This window comes from Mycteria americana, chromosome 1 (assembly GCF_035582795.1).
Source record: "Mycteria americana isolate JAX WOST 10 ecotype Jacksonville Zoo and Gardens chromosome 1, USCA_MyAme_1.0, whole genome shotgun sequence".
NCBI classification, from domain to species: Eukaryota; Metazoa; Chordata; class Aves; order Ciconiiformes; family Ciconiidae; genus Mycteria; species Mycteria americana.
In genome coordinates, this window is record NC_134365.1 from 134798531 (window position 1) to 134819395 (window position 20865).

At 46.3% G+C, this 20865-nt stretch overlaps 2 protein-coding genes across 5 annotated transcripts in view; one reads left to right on the forward strand and one right to left on the reverse strand.

Annotated features, from left to right (window-relative positions):
• The first annotated feature begins 4905 nt into the window (after nucleotides 1-4905).
• Nucleotides 4906-6693, forward strand: KLHL34 (kelch like family member 34). The gene has a single exon (XM_075495339.1). It carries the CDS (start codon nucleotides 4906-4908, stop codon nucleotides 6691-6693), a length of 1788 nt encoding a protein of 595 aa, XP_075351454.1.
• Nucleotides 6694-7919: 1226 nt separating this feature from the next.
• CNKSR2 (connector enhancer of kinase suppressor of Ras 2) overlaps nucleotides 7920-20865 on the reverse strand; it is a 226669-nt gene continuing 213723 nt past the window's right edge. For all 4 annotated transcript variants that reach the window (XM_075521356.1, XM_075521347.1, XM_075521375.1 and 1 more), the window contains 2 exons: nucleotides 13575-13771; nucleotides 7920-10403 (listed from right to left, as the gene is read on the reverse strand). In XM_075521356.1, the coding sequence (XP_075377471.1) occupies nucleotides 10188-10403; nucleotides 13575-13771 (413 nt within the window). In that variant the 3' untranslated portion in view covers nucleotides 7920-10187. The remainder of the gene's footprint in view (nucleotides 10404-13574; nucleotides 13772-20865) is intronic.

Below are 20865 nucleotides of genomic sequence, written 5' to 3' on the forward strand. Positions count from 1 at the left end.
AAGCTGCCACGTAGCCATGGCTTAGCAGACATGGCCTTGCAGCAGGCTTTGGCTGGGATCCCTGCTCTGACTCCTGATCACACTAAACCTCTTCTTCTCCCCAGTGGCAGACGGAGGCTTGCACTCAGCCAAAGTTTCTTGCCAGCATCGTCCTCAGGCACAGTCCCTTCCTAGATGGCACACGGATGGATACGGTGTGCCGAGGGTTTGCAGACTCCTGCGATGGGCTGGGGGATGCTCTGCCCTGCGCTGATTTCCTGCTCCCCCAGCTCACGGGGGGCAGAGCGTCCTGTGGGCACCTCCGTCTCCTTCACACAGAGACAGTGCTTAAAGCCACATGCGTCCCCAGCCTCCCCCTGCCAAAACAGAAACCTCGCAGCCTCAGCCCACCTCGTCCAAGCCGGTAACTTTCTCCTGCGCTTTTATACACAGACACGATCTCACCATACACTGCTTTTAGCTGCGAGAAAATTGCTCCCTCTTACTGTTTCGTTCCTAAAGACTGCTTTCCCAGGCTAAACATCCTTCGCTTTAAATAGATGGGGTGACCCAAATACTATTGTGAATGATTATTCAAGGATGAAGTACAGACTCTAGTCCAATGATTTTTACAAAACAACTTAAATCAATACGATCTTTCTGATTAGTAGCTTCTAGAAAACCTATGTGCTACATCATCCCTATTACATTCATCATTTGGCTCCTTTTGCTGTATTTGTTCATGTGGTACATCATTATCAAGCATCTGAAGCGTTTGCTCCATTGTCCTCTGGACTGCACTGATTTCTTCTGGAACAAAGTGTAGCTTAGAAATTCTCCGCTGTGGATTTTCGTAATGAATATTTTACAGTAAGCCACCTGTTACTAATGAGCCTAATTTTACTTGTACAACTCTTTTTATAACCTTTACTCTTAAAAAATAATTGGGAAAATTTACAATGGTGAAGTGTTTATTAACTGATGGCCTACTTGCAAGATTACACTGAACATGGCATTGCAATTCAGGCCATTTTTCAGCTTTGTATAGGAAAAAAAATAACTGCAAGCATGGAAGCCAACATTTTTCACAGCACACCTCTGAATATTCTTTTTTATTGCAGACTGTCTACTGTAGTATAGCAATTATTTCAACAGAAAGCCTGAAATCTAAATCTAATTTAAAGTCTAAATGATGCATCTGATTAAAAATGTGTTATCTATTCCCAGCAAATCGTATATCATTGAAACACTAATGTTTCCCTAATTTTAAGCACCATCTAGTGAGTCAAACATTAGATCTGATCTTCCAAATTACAGGTGAGAAAAACAAGATCATAGCTTGACTGCATCCCACCCAGTGCTAGGTCTGTTCCTGAGATTCATAAGTTAGCTGTTTAGTCACTGCCTGCTCTCTTGCTAATGGACATTAAATATTCCTCCAAAGGTGCCAAAGACGTGAGCTGCCGTCTGGAGATAATTTGGCTGTTGACTCCCTAGTTAGACAAAGCTAACTGCCTAGAAGTGGAGCAGGGAGAAACCTCATTTCGATAATGAGAATCTTTTTTTGTCGTTCCAGAGCAAGAGACTGGAAAGGATTTGGCTTTATTTCAATTATAAGTGAAAGGGAAAAAAATCTCCGGGCAAATAAACAGCTTTATAAGGATCATGATTCTTACTATTTCTATTAGCTGGCTTGCCATGAAGATGAAGTAGGTCTGAGAGGGAATCGCACAGCAAACCTGCATACAATTATAGGACCTGCTTATCTGGCACTCGTATTAAATCAGTTCAGTTAAATCAGCACCGGCTGCTGTGGCAACGCACCGTGATCAGCTGGCAACTGACCTGTACAGACTGCAGCCCGCGCGCAGAATTCCTGGGGCGAGCAAGGGGTGCACAATCAGTTTGGTTAACACGGCGTCACTCTGGGCAGGGGCACGGACGTTCAGCCTGGGTCTCATTTGGCCTCTCTGAAGTTACGGCGCTCGCGGTCGGCACCGGGCTGGCACTTTACATGTGCCAGCAAAACTGGTGCAAGCCTGGGCAGTGTCTGGCCTGGCCTTGCTGAGGGAGGAAAAGGCACGTTGCCTGTGCCTGCGAGTGCATCGCTTGACGGGGAGAGCGAGCGTGTTTTGGCTGCTGCTGGCAATACCCACAGTTGCCCAAGCCACATCTCTGAGCCCTTTCTGGTACACGTGGATCCAGGGGAAGTAGATTTAATTAATTATGTGTCCTCAGTCCCAGCCTCTATGGCTTACCATCATGCACTTTACCAGCTCTGGGGGGCTGTTGGCCATGGCTCGACGACAAAAGACCAGTCCAATTTCTGTGCATCGGGTGGGTGCCATGTGCCAAGGGTCTCTCCTGGTGGTGGGTCCCCAGCTGCCTGCCCAGCCCGTGGCTCGCCTCTGCTGCGCGCTGGGTTGGGGCACTACGTCTGCCGGGGAGGCCGCACGGTGAGGGAGGCTGAGGACCTGATCCGGGCTGCAGAGGTGTCTCTCCTGTCGTGTGTTTGGGTTTCCTGCCGCTCCTCTCTGAGCATCAGTTCCTGGTCGTGTCACCTCCCAGCCCCCAGACTCAGAGCGATCATGGCAGCACAGGCAAAGGGCTGATGGAGGACAAAGGCTGTTTGAGAAGAAGACGTCGTGCCAGGACTTGCTTATGCCAGAACTGCTGCACAAACGCTCCTCAAAGTCCATCCTGCGCTGAAGGAAGAGCCCCCGTGCTCCCCTGCACCCACCGCTCAGTCTCCTGGGGAAAGTGCAATGGTGCAGCGCCGGGCTTGCTGTTTTGCAACAGTGGAGGTTTATCTGCACCTCATGTTATTGAAATCTGGCGCCTTATGGGGTTAAACTGGGGAAAGCAGTATCTTTAGGAGTGGGAGCATTTAAGGCCTGGTCCCTCATCTCCAGCATGCATGACTGCCGAGTGGTGACAGGGCTACCTGGTCTCTGGTTTGTCCAAACCAGGAAAAGCATCAAACCAGAAGCTTGGACTCAACTGCACAGCTTTGCTAACGACATCTGAAATTCTTTAGAGGTGTCCCAACATGGACATAGGCAAAGCCACCAGGAAAGAGAAACAAGGCATCCCTTTCCTCCTTCATCCCCACTGCCCGTACATGTCATTTTGCTAGCAAGGGGGAAGATTTTTTAGCAAGATCCTGATTTATGGCCTATAATATCATGATGGAAAGTGGATTCAAGCGGTAAATCAATTTTCAGAGCTATATGGCAATGAAGAACGATATTTTTGGAGTCCTACCCCACAAACAGAGCAGAGCACGTGTAGGTGTCAGTCTGCTTAGCAAGACAGCTTAGGGTCACTAGAACAGTCGCACGGCATGCATGATCCACATTAGGATCCAGTCAGATCCCAAACGCCCCTCGATTACAGGGGTGAGCCAGAATTTCATGACATCACATAAATAAATATAAGCAAATACAGTAAAAAAGCTTTACCTCTGGCTTGAGCAAAAGGTGGAATTTTTCAGTCCTGAGGGATCCTCCTCTGCCCCCAAGTCTGCTGGCTCATGATGCAGCAAAATGGTCTGGCATTTATCAACCCTGTCAAGGTTTGCAAGTCCTGAGCATGTTTGACCTGGAAAGAAAGGTGTCAGGAGGAGATTCCTGAACACCTCCACCCAGAGTTACACAGGGCAAAAAAAAAGAAAAGTAAAAGCAAGCTTTAAGAGGTCAGAATGTGTAGCCTGCCCAGAGCTACTATTCCGGGTAGAAATTAGACCCTGAAGGGCCCGGGTGAAAATCAGGGATAATCCCCATATACGTGCTTCTAATTGGGACAAACTGAAAGTGAGAAAGCTGAGCGAGTCAGCTCCGGCCCATCCCCAGGGGGTCCGGGTTTGTTCCCAGCTGGTAACCAAGAGCGTAATTATGCAAAGCCTCTTCTATAAACAGATTTCGGTTTATTACGGCCGAACTGGGGGAATCTATTTCTGTCACCGCGTTGTGCGAACGTGTTACCCTTGTGATTTCCAGCCAGGTCATTCCAAGTCAGCTGCTTTGGCTGTGGCTGTCGGTGGAAGCTCCTCTGTCCGCCCGGTCCCTGGCCCCTTTGCTCGCCCGCCTGGGGTCGGCCCCCGGGCAGGGGGGACAAGGGGATGTGCCTGAGGCTATTCTGGTGGCTGTGAGTTATGGCGGTGTCATGTGAAGCACAGAGCCCAGAAATGCATGTCAAATCGAACCAGTGACTAATCATGATATTTTGGTTGTCTTAGTGCCTGCTGGGCAAAGCTTTATGGGCTTAGAAAATCTTCACGTAGTAATCCCTGGGCGCTGATTTGATCTTTGGCTGAGGCTTCCTGAGAGAGTGCAAAAAGAAGCTGAAAGGGGGCTGCTGTCCCAGGGGTGACGAGGTCTGAACTTATCTGAGTTTGAAACACAAACAAGAGAGGAGAAAAGCCAGCGCTCCCTTCTCCTCTGCGTCTGCGTCTGCGCCTGCGCCTGCTCAGAGCCATGTGCTGGCAGCCAGAGAGGATCTATTTGATCTGCCTGCGGAGCAAGAAGGGTCGAGGGCGACGGCTGAGCAGACACAAAGTGTCATTTGTTGGGATTGTCATCTAGCTCCCTCATCTGTCACCTGATGGCCAGCCAAGCAAGCGCTCAGCACAGCCGTGGACCATTCATCCTTGCACAAGCGACGGAGGCGAGAAAAGTAAGCATCCTACAGCTGTTACGACATTCAGCTGTTTTTTCTATAAAGGAATGCATTGAATTCACTACAAATCTACTAACTGTCCCCTATGCCAGGCAAGAGACGGATTTTTTTTTTTTCGGTTGGGCTTTTCTCTAACAGCTGGAGGTCTGCCGGGCATTCAAGCAATGGCTGTTGAGCAGGGCAGCTGTTTCAATATCTAATTGCATTTTAGCTTTAATAACTCAAAGGGAAAGCACTGCATTGCCTACCATGAGCTACTTCCTCTCCTACTGCAAAGCGCACTGCACCGCCGTGCTCGCCCAGTACCAGACCCTGAGATCAGAGGGCTTTCTGTGCGATATTTTGCTGAAAGTCAAGGAAAATGAGTTTCCTGCTCACAAGTCCTTGTTGGCATGCTCCAGCGACTATTTCCGAGCCATGTTCAAAAGTTATACCCAAGAGTCTAAAGCCAGCGTAATTCACCTGCAAGTTGTCTCACCCACCGGTCTCCAGCATGTCCTGGATTTCATTTATACTTCCTTGTTGCCCCTTTCCTTTGAAAGCCTGGAGGATACCTTGGAAGCTGCAAGCTACTTGCAAGTGACTGATGCTATTGGCTTGTGCAATCAGTACTTGGTTAACAATCTTGCCTTGGAAAACTGCTGCTTCTCTGCCAACGTGGCCAGGAAGTTCTACCTGCCAGATGCCTTAGCAGCAACAGAAAAATACATTGTCAATAACCTCTGGAAGCTGCTGGACTTGGATTTGACAGGACTGCTCGAGCTGGACTTCAGGTCTTTGCTAGCAGTGGTTGAATCACCAGATCTCCCCATGGTGAAAGAAACCCGCCTGTTGAATCTTGTGCTGCTGTGGCTGAAGCAGGATAAATCCAGGCTGGCTCACACAAGCAGCCTTTTAGAGCACATAAGATACGGCCTCATCCCGGTGGAAGAGCTGAGAAAAGCCTACACACAGTCAGAAGTGCCCCTCTCTGCAGGTATTAAGTGCTTGATCATTAAAGCAATAAATTACCATGCATCTTCCTTCAGACAGCCTGTCCTGCAGGATAAGTCCACCACGCTGAGGAACCAGAAAACTCGGATCATTCTGCTTGGGGGAGGGACAGCAAGTGAGGGGCTCGTCACCGATGTGGTGGCCTTCGATGTTTACAACCACAAATGGCGAGCTCTCACGCGGTTGCGGGATAGGGTGCAGAACCACAGCGTGTGCGTGGTGGGGAACTTCCTCTACGTCTTGGGTGGGGAAATAGAAAGCGGTGCCCCAGGTGACGCTAAAACCGGAAAGATCTTGTCGGTTACGAACAAGGTCCATCGTTATGATCCGAGATTTAACACGTGGACCCAAATCACGGGCATGCTGGAAAAGAGATGTCAGTTTTCTTGTTGTGTCCTAGGCAAGGACATCTTTGCCATTGGTGGAAGGGGTGAGGATGGGTCACTGCATTCGTCTGTGGAAGTCTACAACATCAGCAGGGACAGATGGATGAAGGCCAGGGAATTGCCATGCAAGATACATGGCCATGCCAGTGCCATTTGCAAGAATACCATATACATCTCGGGCGGCAAGTACTCAGACCCAGCCAACACAAGCAAGGACCTATATTCTCTGAGCTCGCTTGAAGGGCAGTGGATGAAACAAGCCCCCATGAGCATTGCTCGGTTTGGGCATCAGATGGCAACAATCAGAGAAGCCGTATTCACCTTTTTAGGATTATATGAACCATTCTCTGAAATAGAAAGATACGACCCTGATCAAAACCAATGGACTCGGTTAAGGCCACTGATCTATGATCGATTTTGCTATGGCCTGGCAGTGGTAGAGGAAACAGCTCTTCTTATCGGGGGAAAGAAATGGCAAAACTCACGGGAAGTCCCCACGCAAGACGTGGTTGGCTACGACATCGACAACGATGGCTGGGAAGAGATCTGCAAAGCCCCTTTGCCTTGGTGTGGGCTGCAGTGCGCCGTGCTGCAACTCTCCGAACTGGCCGATGAGCAGGACAGCGACAGCCAGCAGAAGAGGCCGTCAAACTACTGACCTCGCGTGCTGCGGAATAATCGTCCCAGGAGATGAGCCAGCAGGGGGTCCTGGAGAAGAAGAAGAAAATTGCAATGGCACTGAATGTGACAGAGTGGAGGTTTTGCTTTGATAAGCCAGATGTTTGGTGGAAACAGGCAAGAAAGTCTGGCTCCAGCATGGGAAAAGGTGCTGGGACTTATAGAGCTGGAAGCCAATCTCACTGAGGAAAGAGGTAGCAAGTAGCATCTTTAGAGGTGACGAGCAAGAATCGTAATCCTTGAGAAGAATAATACCTAGATAGCAATTAATAGGTGTTGCAAGTCAGATTTTTCAAAGGTTAAAAAACATAATCCATCTTTTCTCTTTTCTTAATCAGAGGTAATTTTCCCAGCTGGTAAGTGTTATTGAATTTTTATGCTATGGCTAAGCAAAACGAAAGTTGAGATGTATAAAGACTGGAAAATTGATGCCTACAAGAACTAATAATAAGTACTGCCAAGGAAAGGGTATTATTTGATATAGTACATACTAGGCAAGAATGTCTTAGCTAACCAGCATGAAATTACTGGACAGAAAGCATGGATGTTTTGATATGTAGACTCCGTTATGGCCATAAGTTAAAAAAGTGACTGTTACATAGAAGCCACTTCTCTCTGAGCAGGCTTTGTTGTAGCATGCCTTTCAGGTGCTTATTTTGCGTTATTTTAAGGATGCACGCTACTGGTACAGTGCATTTCTTTTGCATCCAAACCTTGTGTTAGTTTAGATGGCTAAGGCTGAATGGGTGTACTTATTATTAGACTCTAAGAAATATGTCACAGGAGTTGCTGTAACCAATGCCTTCATACTTAACCTCGGTAGCATACGCTGCTTTATCATACCTGGTCATAATGGTAAAATTGTTCATAGCTGTTGAACTAGCACAGGACAGAATCCTGCAGTCAAAAAAGGTTCACTTTCACCAAAGAGTATGATGGGGAGGGAGGTAACTGAAGGTTTTCAGAAGTCTTTATTCAGTGTCTGCCTACATCCGAAACAGCGATAGTCTTACTTCTTTTTGGCCACGTTGGCAGAGTTCGAAGGCACAGATTATGGGGGTACTTTAAGGTGCGTGGATCTGAGAAATGCAGGCAAAATGGTCAGATGCCGCAGAATCACTTTGGTATGGAGTAAATTGAATCTCGAGTCACAAATGTTCATTTAAAAGCTAAATTTATTGTACTTCATTTTACAGTGTTCCCTTTCTAGGCTGAGAGTTAATACAATAAAAATATATCTAGGAGAACATTTAATAGTCTTAAAAGAAGGCAGCACAACGGATAGGACACATGTTCTTTGTCACTAGACTAGCTTAAAAAACTGTAATGTTTAATTTTCACCTTTAAAGCAATCAAGCTGACTTTACTAATGTAAAGTGCAGGCAGAATAGCTGTTGCATAGCAACAGATCTAAGTCTTCTGAACTGCCTTGGTTTTGACAAGGAATCAACTACACAATGTGCATATACAGCCATCAGATATAAAGAGTTTTTTATATGAATATATTTACTTTTGGTCCAGTAAAACAATAGCAAGAGAATCTAAATGCTTGGAACAATAGCACAATCCATTTCAAGTCAAGCATTTTTTAAGAGAAATTTACAAAAACCTCACAAATTTAATATACAAGTCGGTACCCATGCAGTAAATAAATGTCCAGTTTATACAAACAATATTCTTCTAATGGTACAAATATTACACTGGATCCAGAATTCTATACAAACATTAATACATGATTTGTCATCCATATAGACTTGAATATAGGATTACTGAAAATGGGCTACAGAAAGGCCACTCTTCTGTACAATTGTGCAAAATCTGCAAAACTTTTGCAATCCAAATGCAATAAAATAACAAGAAAGAAAGAGAGAAAGAGGGGGAGAAAGAGAAAAAAGAGAGAAAGGGGAGAAAGAGAGAAAAAGAGGGAGAGAAAGAGAGAGGAATAAAAAGAAAGAAAGAAGGAGAGAGAAAATAAATCTGTCCATTCTTTCCTTCATCCCTTCATGGATATAACTGCCAGGAAATATCAGAGCTCATAAAGTTTAAAGTACATTCGCTGAGCTGTACAGGCAATAGTCTAAAGTTGGTTAAGAGTACAACTCGCTGTAAAAAGTATAAAGGAGGCTTTTCCCTTTCACATGAGCATTATTAACTCATGTCATGAGTCCTAACTTATGCAGCAAAATACTGAAAAGCAGCAGAAATATTTTGTCATGCTCTGATCGCTTTTCGAAAACAAGCCCATAAAAAGTAAATACGTGATTTCAGATTTCCCTCCCACTTTCCTGTTCCAGGTATGTGCCTAACTCTAAGGAGCTATTTCGACTCGTATTCACTGGGTTGTCTCCAGCACATCTCAAATCTCATGGCCGTTTGGCTTGTGAACTCAGCAGAACCCAGAGACATCCCCTCCCCTTCAAAAGCGAACCAGAGGCCTTTGTTACTCCTCAGTTATTGCTCAGGTTCTGTGCTCAGCTCTGCTCCCACCATGCATTTTCCCTGCATACAATACGGCCAAATTTCACAGCTCAGAAAACACACAGGAGACTACTTGAAAAATCCTATTCATTCCTTTTCTATTGTGGGAATTTTCAAAGCCTGTCAGATTCGGAGCATTTCGTTGGGAACCTTTTCCACTGCTGCTTTCTGGGCAAGAGAAACGCCGCTATCAAGGATGTTCAAAGTCTACATTTTCTCTTTTGCAAAATCTGCACATTATACTGATACCCCCAGTACAAAAGCAGCATAAATGACAGTACCGTGACTAATTTTTTAAAAAATCAACCAAATGTGATTAAGAGACAAATAACACTTAATTTGCTCTTAATTAGAATACAAACCAGCATCCCTTTGCACTGATGGGAAGCCTTAGCAACAGGCTTTAAAAAAGCACAAGGAAATAAGACCTAACCTTCTGATACTTAAATTCACTTTAGTCATTTCTGTCTGCTGATTTTCACCCTTTGTGTGTTTGACAAAACTGAAACACAACCACTGCATTACACTTTTCCCCTGTTATTTAAGAAAACTCCTAGAGTTTCTCATTAAATATAAAAATTGGTTTTCTCCCACCACCAAAATAGTACCTGCACTTCAAAAATGCAATGCAATACTGGAATTATATAATATAAAATATCGTTGTAAAAGCGACCTTCGATAACAAAACCTTTAGCTTGTGGAACTTCCTGCGTGAAGGCCACAGTCTTCCAAAAATGCTTTTAAATACTTTTCTTTAATAGCTAAAGATCAGGTTTGTTATTTCCCAGAAGGTAAACACAAGCAGAGCGTTGGTAGCATATAAAATATACAAATCCTCATTAAAGATGTGGATTCGTTGACCATTGAAGGTTTACTTCACACAGCTGAGTAACATTAAAATATAATTTACTAGAGCTCCCATGTATTGATATAAAAACTACTTTATGCACTTAAGTAAAGGGCTGGAGTGTAGCAAATGGACAAAAAGAGAGACTTTTATACATGCGTTTCAATGTAAGAGTGAGTGTGTGCTAAGGAGGCTATAAGTGCATCAACCTCAGACGAGCCATTAACAGAGTCCCTCGGGGTGCTGCTTTGATAGATGTCCATGAAGAGATCAAGGTACATTTGTTTCCATTCTTGAAAGTCTCTAGACGTCAAAGTTGGATTATCCAGAACTTTATCTATAATGGCTACTTCTCCTTCCCTGGCCTGTGAGAGAAAAGGAACAAGCAAAGAGTCAATGTGAGTGACGAGTCACTGGCAAAATCAATCACATGGGGGGAAGGAGAGAAAGGGGGGGCAAGCTCAAGCCACGGAGCCCCTAAAAGCAGGGGGACTATCTGGCCGCTATACGAGCGCTTGCAAAGAGAGGCCCTTCCTACAGGGTGTCACACAGCACCCTGCGGGGCTAGGGCTTCCCTCGCCTTGCCCAGCATCCTCGGGAACAGTCCCTATTCCCCCTCCTCGCCCCTTGTTCAGCTCGAGAAAAAGCAAGCCCTGTACTGTTTACTATTAGCTGCCTGCATTTCTGAAGACGGGTTTCACATGACGAAGTGCCATCTGTTTGCTCTTCTTGATCAGCATAAGAAATACTGCGTGGGTGCGTGGGATGCAGACAGATGGCCTCTCGCCCGCCAGCAGAGCTAAGCCTTTTTTACCAAGCTTGTCATGGGGACATCTGAGCCCTACATTGCCAAGGCTTGTGCAAGGACCCCCATGTTAATGATAACTCATCTTCATTAAAGATCCAGCGTACGCGATGGGCTGGCTGGCTGCAACCGCCTCCTACCACTGCAGTGGCAAAGAGAAGGCAGGAATGGGTAAAATCTAACACAGCTGCTGGTACCTCCTTCCCATCATCGAGGCAGGGGATGCGGCTGTATCATAATCAGTGGCCAGTGATTAGTTTATCGAGAGATGACAGGCAGCCGGTACGGGTCAGAGTAAGCCTCTGATAAACCTCTGGCCACTCGCGGTTGCTGCAAGCGGTGGAAGCTGGATGCAACAGACTTAAGCCTTGGAAACACAGCTCACACGCAAGTTCCCAGCACTGCTCCTCTGTGTAGGGATCCCGTGGTCACCAGCAACCTCCCCCCTATCCTCCCTGCCAGACGGGTTTCACGCTCCTCATTGCCAACTCACATTTTCCATGCCCATACTATGAGTATGTCAAATCTTTCTGGGGAGCGTGTTAAAGGGAAATATTAAGCTGTGTCAGCCCATGTTGGTGGGAGAGAATCAGAAGGGTCAGAGACATCAGCCACAAGCAGTAGGTTGAAAGGTATTTTTCATGCTTTGCAAACAGCAGCTAATTAGCGCTGCGTGCCAGCATACTCATTTTCAGAAACGGAGGTGCAAGCTGAGAATGACCAGTGGAAATGAAACCATGGGAACTCCTGATTACCGTGTCTCTGCTTGAACTTACGTATCTCTGCGTAACCTGCTTCTCGCAGATTGTGGCTGGTACCCGCACCTCTGCACTGCCAGCCCGGTAGCTCAAACTCGCTGGCAGGAGAATGGTTTTGTGTTGTGTCACAGGAAAGAGAGCAGAGGGGTCTTTCATTAAGGACTCAGATGATGGAACAGAGAGCCTAGGGACAACAAGAGCTAGAAGCAATCTGGAGGGCTGTCTCAGGCTACCAATAATTTGGATAAATTCCAGGAGAGTTCAGAACACCAACTCCAACAGGCCAGTGCAATTGGCTGCAGTCAGGAAGGAGAAATCAAGGGCACTGATAAAAAGCAAGAATAACTGATTAGGTAACAGCAGTAGCTACTGGTAGATACAACTACCAGTAGCATGGCAGAGGTGGAGCTCTGGGCTATAATGGAGCTAGAAACTCATCATGAGTTACCACGATGCTGTTGCAAAACAGGCACATGTCACTCTACACTGTTGCTGTACGCAAGAAACGGCAATTACCTGTCTTTGGTACTTGCTGCCATTGCGTTTTCAATTATTGGTGTCATGTACTTTAAGAATGATTTATACTAATCAAGGTCCAAACAAGAATGGCGACAGGTTTAGACAATATGGCTCACGGACAGAGAACGAACAAATTGTGTTTGCTTGGTCCAAAGGAACTTGGACTTGGTCCAAAAGAAAGAAGTCCCAGAGAAGCATGAAAATGGGCACCTGCCAGGTCAAGGGGATGCACCGTTTTTGGAATTCCCTGGAGGAAAGCTATTGCATTTGTAGGAAGCCATTGGCATAATGTAGCTCAGGTATCAATAAATGCTAACAAGAAAGACAGGTAAGCATGGCAGCAAGCCATACTGAACCAGTTTTGGTATGAGTGATCCCGCCATGGTGCAAAAGCACAGATACAGTGTGAACCTCCTGCCACCCTGACATGTCTGAGAGTACCGTGATTTTGTTTCAGTTTCTCATGCTTGTAGAAGTCATGTGGAAAGCCCGTGTATCTTGACTTTTTCTGCCAGCCTCCCATCCTGTAAAGACTCACATACCCAGATAATACTACAAGTACTAGTTGCCTTCAATGAGATGATACAGTGCAGAAAGTTAAGTACGAGTAAGGTTTTTTCAGGATGGGAGCCCCACAGCATGAAAATAATATTGCTTAAATGCTTCTCTAGGTGATGGAAAACTAAATTAATTAATGTTGATAAAGCCCTCTTTGATGAAAGCTGTTACAAAATCCACTGTACAATTACCTAGTGACTTAAAATGTGGTAATTTAATATACTTAACAGGGTCCCTGGGGAAATGCGGCATATTGTTTGCCGAAATCTCTATCAGGACAGAATTGAAACTGCTGTAACAAACAAAGAAGCTGACAGGGAGGCTAAATGAGCTGTGGTACATTTAGAATTACCCTAAAAATCTTCAAATCTATCATTACCACTATCTATTTACTTAACCAATCCTACTGATTAAATACAATGATCGTATCAGCTTATGCAGAAAGCAAGCACACAGTTTCCTCCTGGACAAGCTCAGCAACTGGAAAATAATCAAGTGTTGCAAAAGGTACTGCTCCCTTCCGAAAGGCTGGCTTAGCTTAACTTTAGTCTTTGGCAATTACAGAGTGAATGCATTTTGGTAAATGAAAATGTTCAGGGACAAAAAAGGGATTAAGGTCTCCTCTGATAATTTGGTGTCAAATTCTGTTAAACTAGCTAGAGGAGGAGCAGCTGACTGAGATTTTATCTGTGCAGAAATAAAAACTGATCCCCTCACTTCAACTGCTCTCCCAAGGCACATTTTTCTCTGCTTTGCAAACAGCATTTCCCTTGTCTCCCTTGCTTGTTTCGCACACGAGGTTCAGCCTGGACTCCAGCTGCGCACAATTAATCTCCGAATACAATACAGTCTGATCCAACCCCGGGGCAGGATTTTTCCTCCCTCTTTTATCTCACCTTTAAAGTGCTTTTCAGAATTCGCAGCTGGTGCAGTTTTTCATTGACTACTGGATCGCTACATCTCTTTATAAAAGATTTCTTATACTCCAGCTTAGTGGAAATCCGGTGTTCTCCTAAAGGAGACAGGCTGGCCTGCTCCAAGGCTCTGTACAAATCTTGCAAGGAGTCTGCTGTTTTTTCCTCTATAGTTTCAACTGTAATGAGAAAAAAAGGGAGAGAAAAAAAAAAAAAGAAGAGGAAAAAACAGAGAAAGAAACAATGTATCATTAATGCGATTATACGAAGATCTATCAAAAACCTTCGCAAAACGTTTAAAAGATTTAACTAGACAGTGAGGAGAACATTTCACACCTGCTAAGTTCCAGAAAAAAAGTGCTGCGATTGTAACTGCTCCTTCTCGCTAGCTATTGCCTTCAGGAGAAAGGGAGAAAAACTTCCAAGAATGTAAAGTCTTGACCCACAAAGAAAGAAGAAAAAAAAGATAAATAGTGCAAGGTGTAGTAATAGTACAGTGACATACCGTCAGAAACCACATCTCTAGTATCGCAGTGAAATATACTGGTGACTTTGTTATTACAAGGAAAGGAAACCCTGGAAACATCCTGCTGCGGAAGGTGATCAGGGGTCGGATCTCGGCCCGTGAGCACTGCTACGGCGTTCAAGATCACGTTTACGATGGTGGCCTTGGAATGACACGTCATTTTCCTTCCTAGAAAAGGCCACTTCTTTCTGTCTCTTATTTTGATGCTCAAGAGTGTTGTTCAATAGTCAGTAATACTGTCACGTGTGGTGGTTTTTTACTCTGCTATTCCCTGAAGGTTCAGCAGCAGACTACGGACTGGATGTAAGAGCCCATTCGTGACAGCCCACCCGCCCAGCAGCGTGGCAAACCAAACCAGAGCTGTCTGCATCACAAGTTTATTTATTTATTTATTATAGGTTTTCAAATACTTGTTCTAACTAGTACTGGGAGCATTGTAAAGGAAAAAATAGAAAGATTTTGCTTCTCTAAAACCAAGATCAAGCAAAGGCCGGGGATGAAACGTTCCTCTGACTCGAGCATTTGAAATGCTTCATTTAGAAAGCATCAAAACATTTCAACTTCTCACACACCGTTCCCCCCAGAAGAAGCGGTTTGATGGCTCCGTACAAACTTGGGAAGCGCCAGGGAAGTGCCAGGATTAGCTGGGTGGTGCCCGGGAGAAGCCAGGGCAGCCCGGGGGGAGCAGCCAGCTGGCGGGGCAGGCAGCTCCGTGCCTGCTGCCCCCCACACGCCCACACACCTGCACCCGCAGCAGCCGGCCACCGCCGGGGCACGGCCTCCCAGTTGCCTCCAGAGCCCTCGGGACCCTCCCGCCCCGTCTTGGCTTTCATAGCGGTGTACGTTTTCCTGGCCCGAGGTGCCCGTATCCTCAGGATGCGTTCAGGAAAGCTCTTGTAGGAAGGCTACAGCTGTTTGGTTTCCAGCATTGCTTTCATCCTGTGACTGACCCTGCAGCAAGACATAGCCATCTCTGCTGGCTGACAGTTCAGCACATGCTAAAGTACCCGTAAGTAGTGAACCTCAGTCTCCTCAGGTGTTTAGAGGGTTTTTTATCGAGCACGAGGGCAGCCAGCGTTTTAGAAGCGACATTTGTAGCCCACCAAGAGCTACCCAAGGCAACCTCCCATTCACACCCATGCCATGCAGTACAGCAACTACTCACCTCAGGCTCAAGCAAGAACTCCAGAGACCCAAATCTCCACACCCCATCACAAAAAATGTTTGCATTTGTATAGATCTTTACACAATCAAAGAATTTTGCAGTCAGCAACTAACCTAGCTATATCTCTCCTCAGTTTATTCCTTTGCCCTTCTTAGGGGGTAGCTGTTTTTAAAGCACTCATTTTTTTGTTAAGATCTATGGAAGTGAAGAGGGGTTCGGGGCTTTTTATTGATGGAGGTGTTGTGGGTCTGTACAGAGCTCCCTAAATGCTCCCAGCACTGCTCGGAGAGCTGGGTTCCTCACTGTAAGGGGCAGCCAGGACTTAAAGAAAAATAGAAATGGGATGCATTTCTCTTTCTTGTGATTTCTTTCTTATTAAAACATTTAATGTGTTAAAGGGCAAAACATTCAGTAGCTGAATACTTAAAGATTGGTTAAAATCCCCCACGGTTTTGATTTTTATGCTTTCTTAACAAATTCCACACAGCAACAACATTGGATGTCTGGGATCTCTCTATCAGTTCATACCTCTGAACACTGAAGTCCACCAGTCTGACAGCTGGGGAGTGGGAGTGATTTGCTAAAGGGCAAAGGGAAAAAAACCACCTCGATCTGACAGGGGAGTATTTTACATCTGTTTCTCTCTTTCTCTTACCCCTTGTTATGCACGGCAAAAAAAGATCTTTCCTTGGGTCTCTTTTCCCCAGCAGCATTGCCACGTTGTACCCTCAGGGGATTAGTGGAGGCAAAGTCTGCTGAAGAAGAGAGCCAGTGCTTTGACTCCATGCCATCTGAACTTAGTTTGCTAGCGTGATCTAGAGCCTGGACCAGCAACCCGCCACCACGTCCAGGCTTGCCATCCAAAACCCATGGCTTCCTAAACACCAAAGGTCCCCGCTGCAGCGAAGGACAGTGTCTGGGTTCAACGCCGAGGTTCAATCCTGAATGACAAGTGCCTTTAATGAACCTGGAAGGCAGCATGGCCCCTGCAGGTTCCAACGCCGGGCTGGGGGGCTTGCGCTGGCCTCCCTCCCCGTGCCGCTGGCCCGGCGGTCTGCACGGCTGGCGCTCCTCAGGGCTCACCTCCTCGGGCAGGCAGCCGCTGCCCGCGTGGGCCGCAGAGGGGCTGCCGGCAGGGGATTTCTACCCTCGCCCCAAATGGGAACAGCTCCGAGACTGCATGGGACGGAGCGCAGGACTACAGGGGCACGATGCGGGCAGGGTTAGGCAGCGGAGCACTGGCGGCATCGGCACATCACCTCCACCCGGCTGGGGCCGCCTCCCCCGGGCTCCGTCACCGCCTCGGTGCTGTAGCTACGAGCGGCGTGTAGAAAAGGGGACGGGATGTGCTCTAAAAGAAAGAGCAGGGAGGAAAAACAGCAGGTCCCTTCCCTTAAATGTCTCGCTGCTGCTGAGGCTGGGGAAGCTCAAACAGGGCAAGACACTGCCTTGTTCCACCCACAGCGGGGGAGAGGGCGGCGGGCGGCGTGCGAACACGTCCCAAGCCCTTAATATTTTCCAGAGAAACACTGAAGGTGGTGGTACTGCTGCTCTCAATGGCTCTCAGTAGGCGGGAATGAGATTATACACGAATCTCCCCTCCCTCACCCTTCTGCTAAAGGCTTTGATTGATTTCCTGTAGGTGTTGGTGAAACCCTTGGCACCATAAAGCATCTGAGGTACTTGATTAGATATACAGCTGAGCTTAAAACATATTTTATTTTTTTAAATTGGTGGATGTGTATGCGAGTCATGCTATTACAGCAGGGCTGTCTCCTTAAGGAAGAATAAGGCCTCAGGTAATGCCTTATTTAAGTAGAAAATGTGGCCTAATGGGATTTGCAGATGACCTCAGAACAGCAGCCAGCACAGCAGGTTGTTTTTCACCCTCACTTGGCTGCTGAGTCATGGGTTGCATCTCCCCGGCTGCCCTCTTTCTGTCACAGGTAGCTGTTTCCACATCCTGCTAAAAAGAAGGGTCTCTTCTCTGAGGCAGTGATTTTGTCCCCTGCCCCCCGCCAAGCCTGAACAACTCTGTAACCCTGGAGCAGAAATAAAACTGCATAAACTCTGCAGCACACAGGATCTAAATTCAGAACGGTGTCTTCCAAATACAAGAATACACAGGTACTAAATTTTGTAAGAATGAAGCTTCTGCTGTGTGTTCAAGTGAATGCAAAGCCATTTGCATTAAATTCAGGAGATAAAGAATACATCAGTCTAGTAAATGGCATGTTATTATTTTTCATTATTCTGCCTTCCACAAGGAAGAGTTTCTGAACTTTTTGTACTCTGCCCTCGCTTCTTAAAATGCTGTAAATATTTGTATCTACTTTTGCATTTTCTCGGGAGAGGGAGCTGGAGGTTGTGGCTGGGTGGGTGAAACTCTGAGAGGTCAGGAATGGTTTGGGTTGTTGGCATTCAGGAAAAAGCTCGTGGCATTTCTTACACTGTGCTGTCATTTGTTGTTGAAAAGAGCATGCCCTGAGCTCCATGATGTACTAAGTGTAACCACCTCCTGGCTCCGTTGGGCTATTCATCTTTCCGTATTTCCCTCTTATAAACCAAGATCCGAAGAGCAATAAGTAAGAGCATCAGGCACTCGAGTGAAAAGTGACCAGAGAGTAACAGTTAACGTTGGTATTTACATGGATCAAGAGATGATCGGTCCGTGTAAACTGACGATTCAGGAAGATGGTACTGAATTAGGGCCATGCAGAAGGTCACCGTTGCAACCCAGCTGGCTAACACATCGCTTTCTGGACACAGAGAATCTCTAGGCACACGTTTCTCATAAATCTGCTCTAAATATATGGAATAACCTCTAGTAATTTTCAGTGGAGGTTCCTGCGCTTCTGTGACTCCCTTTCCCTGTAAAAGCTCAAGCCACTGGAAGCTTGCATGGTTTTCCCCTTTCAGTGAGGTACCAGAAGAACCAGTGATTGCACCGGGGACTATAAGCGCAAGGATAGTACAACACAGTCAGTCATAAATTTTGTCACCCACTGTGCTAAGGTCAGATTTTTCAATGGTTGATGCTCTCCTTTCAGGCCCCTTTGTGCTTTGCCAGTGCCTCCTAACGCCACCCAGACTCATCCTGTCGTCTTCAGACTCCTTGTCCTGACTGACGGACACTGCCGCCGCCCTGATGGCATTCTCTGTTTTTCCGCTATCCTCTTTGCTGTTTGCTACCTTTACAGCTTAGTGACGCGCTTTCCTTCGCCTTGCAACTCCTCTCGTGCATGCCCACTCCTCTTCTTGCAATTAGCCCTGCATTTGAACAAAATTATCACCCTCCGCAAATCCTGAGAAAGCCAAGCTGCTGCAAAGCCTGTGACAGAGAGCGAACACGGCACAAACAGCCAGGCTGAAATCCCCCGGCTCCACTGAAATTTAAACTCCCATTTTCATTCCTTTTGGTGAGCTCACTTTCTCTGGCAGAGGAACCAACTCAGCTCAGCTTTCTCAGGATCTTAAGGAGGCAATTTTGTTAGAATACATCACTAATTACATTATTAAACAGCTGCCATATGTTATTTCCGCCCTACAAATCCCAAAGATTTGCTTTCAATTTGAGAGTTACACCTTTCTGCTTCACCTTTCGCACAAGGGAAGCATCTATCTGAAGCCTCCCAGAGACTTTCTGAGTAAATGCTCCACCAAAACAGAGAACATCCCTGGCCTCTGGGAAATGGTCTCAAGCTAGATAAAACAGGCCCTGATGCACAAATCTCTGGGCTGGTGTTTTTTTCTTTGCCTTCTTGACCCTGTTGCGTCTACGTCGGGAATAGAGAAGCTTGTCTGCCACAAGCTAACTAGTAAGTGATATAATCCCAGGACCCACAAAGCGTTTTGTAATCTTCCTATGCCACAGCATGTTGGCTGTGCCATGTCTAACTAACAGGTCTATCAAAACCCGCCTGGTCCTGCAATGGTTTCGCCGGTAGGTAGTGCAGCAGACAGATGTCTGCTGATCCCTCGGGGAGGGGATGCCTCCCGCGGCAAGCTCTCGAGCCCCAGCTCAGGCGATCTGCTGGCCCAAGTGTGCTAACGGGCAGGCAGGGGCAGGGGACCTAACATGGCCACAGGGTCCAACAGCCTGGCTGGGCTCGTAAACCCCAGGGAACAGCTAGAAGAAAGACAGAAGGGCTCTCCCTATATTTAAGGTAAAAAAGCAGAAGGATGGAAGGAGAGTGGACGTGGGTTTTAGCTGTGTTGGAGGGGAGGGGAGAGAAGAAATCCTCCAAAGAAGTAGTTGTTGGTTTCCCAGTGCAAGGCTTAAATCCATCTTTGCTGCTGTTCAGGTTAATCATTAGAGTCCAAACTGCACAAGAGGGAGATATATCCAAATGCTTATGATGCAAAGAACCAGGGATTACAGTCATTTTTTACACTATTTGGATGGATGGCAGGCAGACTAAGTATTTCCTTTCCCCGCAGACTACAAGCTAAAAGGAAAGAAATGGTGAAATCAATGAAAGGTTTACAAGGAGATGGTGTCTGCACAGCTGTGTGCTGCGTATGAGGTCACCCCTGCACAGGTATGGGGGGAGCCACGGTGACATGGAAAGTCAGCTTGTTAGACTACAAGCTCCTGGGAGGAAAATGCTACAAGTCACACCCCTGATTACTAAGAAAAGGAAGAAGCAACGCAGTGTTTAAGCCTGGCATGGTACAGCAGGCAGGAGGTGCAATAGGATGCAGTTCAGGTCTACATGGAAGCCAGCTGCTCATCATCTGCTCTGGGTAATATAGAGCAGATTTCCCTAGTAAAGCACAAATAGAAACCTGTGTCATCTCCTACACCACGTTATGGCAAAGTCACGGCCCGACTGAGCATGTGAGTATGCCTGTGCATATATCTATATATCTGTATGTACACATATGTATATACACACACATATGTATATATTAATGCTTTCCATGAGTGAAGAAAAGTTTAAGCAAGCTGAAGAAAAGCTGGGGGCTTCTTGTGCAGTGCCTGGCCTTTGCAACCCTTCTCTCTGTTATTCCTTCCCTTTGCCTGCCCTTTTCTGATTTGAGTAATCCTCCATCCTTTCTGGCCCTGTGTACCTGAAAGTGCAGGATTTTTCCCAAAGTCTTGAGTCAAGGAAGGGAGGAGCAGTGTTTAAAAACAAGCTTTGATCCATGTGTTTGGTGAAACATTAGCGGCTGGAGGATCAGAGAAGAAGTATTCAATTTGCCTTTTATACCATTCTTTCCTCTAAAGAGGAAGTATTTTGGGGTTACCAGGATAGTTGTACACGGTTTCTATTCTCTCCTATTAAGTAAACCTGCAGGCAAAAAAGATATTCCCTAGAGAGGGTGTTCACTGAAAGCACCAACACAACAGAGCTCTGCAATACGCTGGGGTTTTCCACCCCATAGCCTCTCCTCTCACATGCACGAGCGTGAACTGATTTCTTGAAATAAAGTGAACTGTGCAGGTAAGTGGAAAACTCATCTCCCATAGGACAGATTTCTGAAGGTATTTCAGGCATTTTGCGCTACAACCAAGTTCAATCAGCAGCAGTTAGGTACCGTAACTGCTTTTAAAAGATCCAACCCTAGCCTTTGTAAGG

Excerpts from the sequence above, each read along its gene's own strand:
- KLHL34 (XM_075495339.1), top strand. The coding sequence starts at position 4,906 with ATGAGCTACTTCCTCTCCTACTGCAAAGCGCACTGCACCGCCGTGCTC.